The 2,878-nt window shown below is 44.4% G+C and overlaps 1 protein-coding gene across 1 annotated transcript in view; it reads right to left on the bottom strand.

Moving 5' to 3' along the window:
* Positions 1–2,878, bottom strand: part of LOC106813432 (procollagen-lysine,2-oxoglutarate 5-dioxygenase 1-like) — a 31,775-nt gene that overhangs the window by 5,734 nt on the left and 23,163 nt on the right. The window contains exon 6 of the mRNA XM_014817563.1: positions 730–793. Within this exon, the coding sequence (XP_014673049.1) occupies positions 730–793 (64 nt within the window). The remainder of the gene's footprint in view (positions 1–729; positions 794–2,878) is intronic.

Genomic DNA, 2,878 nt, shown 5'->3' with positions numbered 1-2,878 from the left:
TATATCGAACCGTGCCCAGGGTACCCTCCGATAGTACACTGGGGGACATAGACCCTATCAGCCATGCTTATCGTATGAATTCGCATGTTTAAAAGATTTTACATGTAGAATTATGATGAGCATATCTATAGAATGAGCATGACAGATCGACCGCTATATGCCACCTGCTGCGGCAACGATGCCATCAAACTGCATGCAGTGCTCCTTCTCTCACTCAGACTCAGGATACCACTGCCACAATGCTAGCACTATTTTTAAAGTGGGCGGAGCTCGGGGGACATCCAGCGAATGGAGATTCGTAAACAGCATAGGATTTGAAAGAGGTAAATGGGGCGCACAATACGCGCACTATTTCGTATCACTATTTTATCAAATTTTTCAGGAATAACGGTCGGATTTTTAATATCTTTGAAACTTTTATTCCAAATCTTATTACATATAGGATACGAGTAACGTGCCTGCTGTAAAACTTGTAGTAAAAAAGCGTTACAAATTGTAACCGAAATCTACTTGTGGCAGGGTAGATTGAGCCCATGAGCGAGAGCGCCATCTGTCGTGGAGTTTGCGATGCCATTTCAGAATTTGCGAAAAGAGATGAGTAGCATGGGATGGCTCGAGTAATGTGGTTTCCGATATCTCGTTTGTACAGATATGTTCGTGGCATTACTATTCGCTAGCTATTAAAAATTATAAATAATCTTGAAAATACTAGATAATACATTCGCGTACCTCGAGCGCCGTTGAGATTCTGGAAGATTTCTGACTTGTGGTCCAGCTTAATCTTAAACTTGTCCTAGAATCAAAGCAACGAATTAAACAAGCATTGTCAAACAACCTATTATTACTCTAATTACCTTCATTTATATCAATCATTATTTTATATTTAGTATTTATATTACTTTCATCAATCGAAGACACATGCATATGCAGTATGCAGAAAGTAATATAAATACTAAATATAAAATAATGATATATATGACAGACAGATCGAGGTGGCACCAATTCAGCTCCAGCGCGAAGTACAGACAAAGCCAAAGTGACCTTCGATCAGCTCCCAGAGCATACAACAAACTCGCGCGGGCGTCTCGTTAGACGCCTCGAGACATCGGGGGTATCTCGTTAAATGTCTCAAGACGTCGTAGGCATCTCGTTCAATGCGTCAAGATGTCGGGGGCATCAAGTTGCATGTCTCAAAACGTCGTAGGCATCTCGTTCAATGCGTCAAGATGTCTGGGGCATCTAGTTGAATGTCTCAATACGTCGTAGGCATCTCGTTCAATGTCTGAAGACGTCGTAGGCATCTCGTTCAATGTCTCAATACGTCGTAGGCATCTCGTTGAATGTCTCAATACGTCGTAGGCATCTCGTTCAATGCGTCAAGATGTCGGGGGCATCTCGTTGAATGTCTCAAGACGTCGTAGGCATCTCGTTCAATGCGTCAAGATGTCGAGGGCATCTCGTTGAATGTCTCAAAACGTCAGGGGCATCTCGTTGAATGTCTCAAGATGTTAGAGGCATCTCGATGATGTCTCAAGATGTCAGAGGTGTCTCTACACGTAACCGCGCTGAACGACGCGCTATCTGTCGTCTGCTAGGCATCATCGGCTACGGTGCTGACATCTACGCCGTGCTCACTCACAAGGTCGTTGCCGACGGCGACGACGACCAGCTCTACTACACCAACATCTACCTGGACGCGGAGCTCAGGGTGAGTCACCGTCTCGAGGGGTCCAATCGGTGGCGCCGCCACGGCACGTGCGTCACACGCGCGTTTACGATATCACGCGTGCAAGGTTATATACCTACTCATGTTTACAGTTTACTGACTGTTACCAGTTACATAACAAGACACCGATACTCGTGCACACACACACACACACACAGGCACGCACGCACGCGCACACACGCACGCACGCGTAGACACAAATCTTATTAATCAATCTATTGTTATATTATATATTTGATTCTAATCTCTCTTTATTCGCATCCAATTCAAGCTAGAAAACTCTATTTGAATTAATCGAAAACTGAACACGCTTAAGACACTGATTGATATGACGAACACAAGATGATTATCTGCTTGCATGTAGTTGACTATATTTGAATTTACCTCCGGAGCATAGGTAGTGCTTGCCAGACTGCACCTCTGGATACTTTTTCTATAAAAAAACAATTGTAGGGGGGAATAAGAATAAGAAAGTGTCTCAAAAAGACGTTCAAACTGCTATCATAAACTACTCGTTGTTCAACAAATTAAAATGATCTTTAACCACCTTTAGTTTTTACGTTGCATCGTGAAACATGCATAACATCACATTCTTCGTCTGAAAGACAAGATTACTAGATGCTGATCCCACTATTAACTAGCAGTGACCCAGAATATGGAGACCACTGCGAACTAGTGCTCATAGGGTCTATGTCCCCCAGGGTACTGTCTAGACTCGTCAGTGGAGTAGGCGAGGTACGGTCCGGCATATTAGATAGTACCAGGGTACGTTCCGGCAGAACCCTGGGGGACATAGACCCTCTCAGCCTAACTATGAGTGACAGAGAACATGCAGGAGGCACAGACCACTGCCCTTTCTCCTCGGAAAGCTCCGACACGCGCACGTGCATATCCCGTCATGCACGCAGACCTGACGCCGTGGCCGGATCATTAGATCGCGATGAGCAGGATTCATTAACAGGTAAGATCACCAGCTGCCACCTCAAACATGGATCCATATCCATTCATCCACCCCCATATTGACTGCCCGATGTGTGTGTATGTGTATGTATATATATATATATATATATATAGAAGAAGAGAGAGAGAGAGAGAGAGAGAGAGAGAGGTAGGAGAGAGGAGGAGGAGAGAGAGAGAGAGAGAGAGAGAGGA

This window comes from Priapulus caudatus, unplaced genomic scaffold (assembly GCF_000485595.1).
Source record: "Priapulus caudatus unplaced genomic scaffold, Priapulus_caudatus-5.0.1 Scaffold772, whole genome shotgun sequence".
NCBI lineage: Eukaryota > Metazoa > Priapulida > Priapulimorpha > Priapulimorphida > Priapulidae > Priapulus > Priapulus caudatus.
The sequence above is the reverse complement of the archived record's forward strand: the minus strand, read 5'-3'. Positions and strand labels throughout refer to the sequence as shown.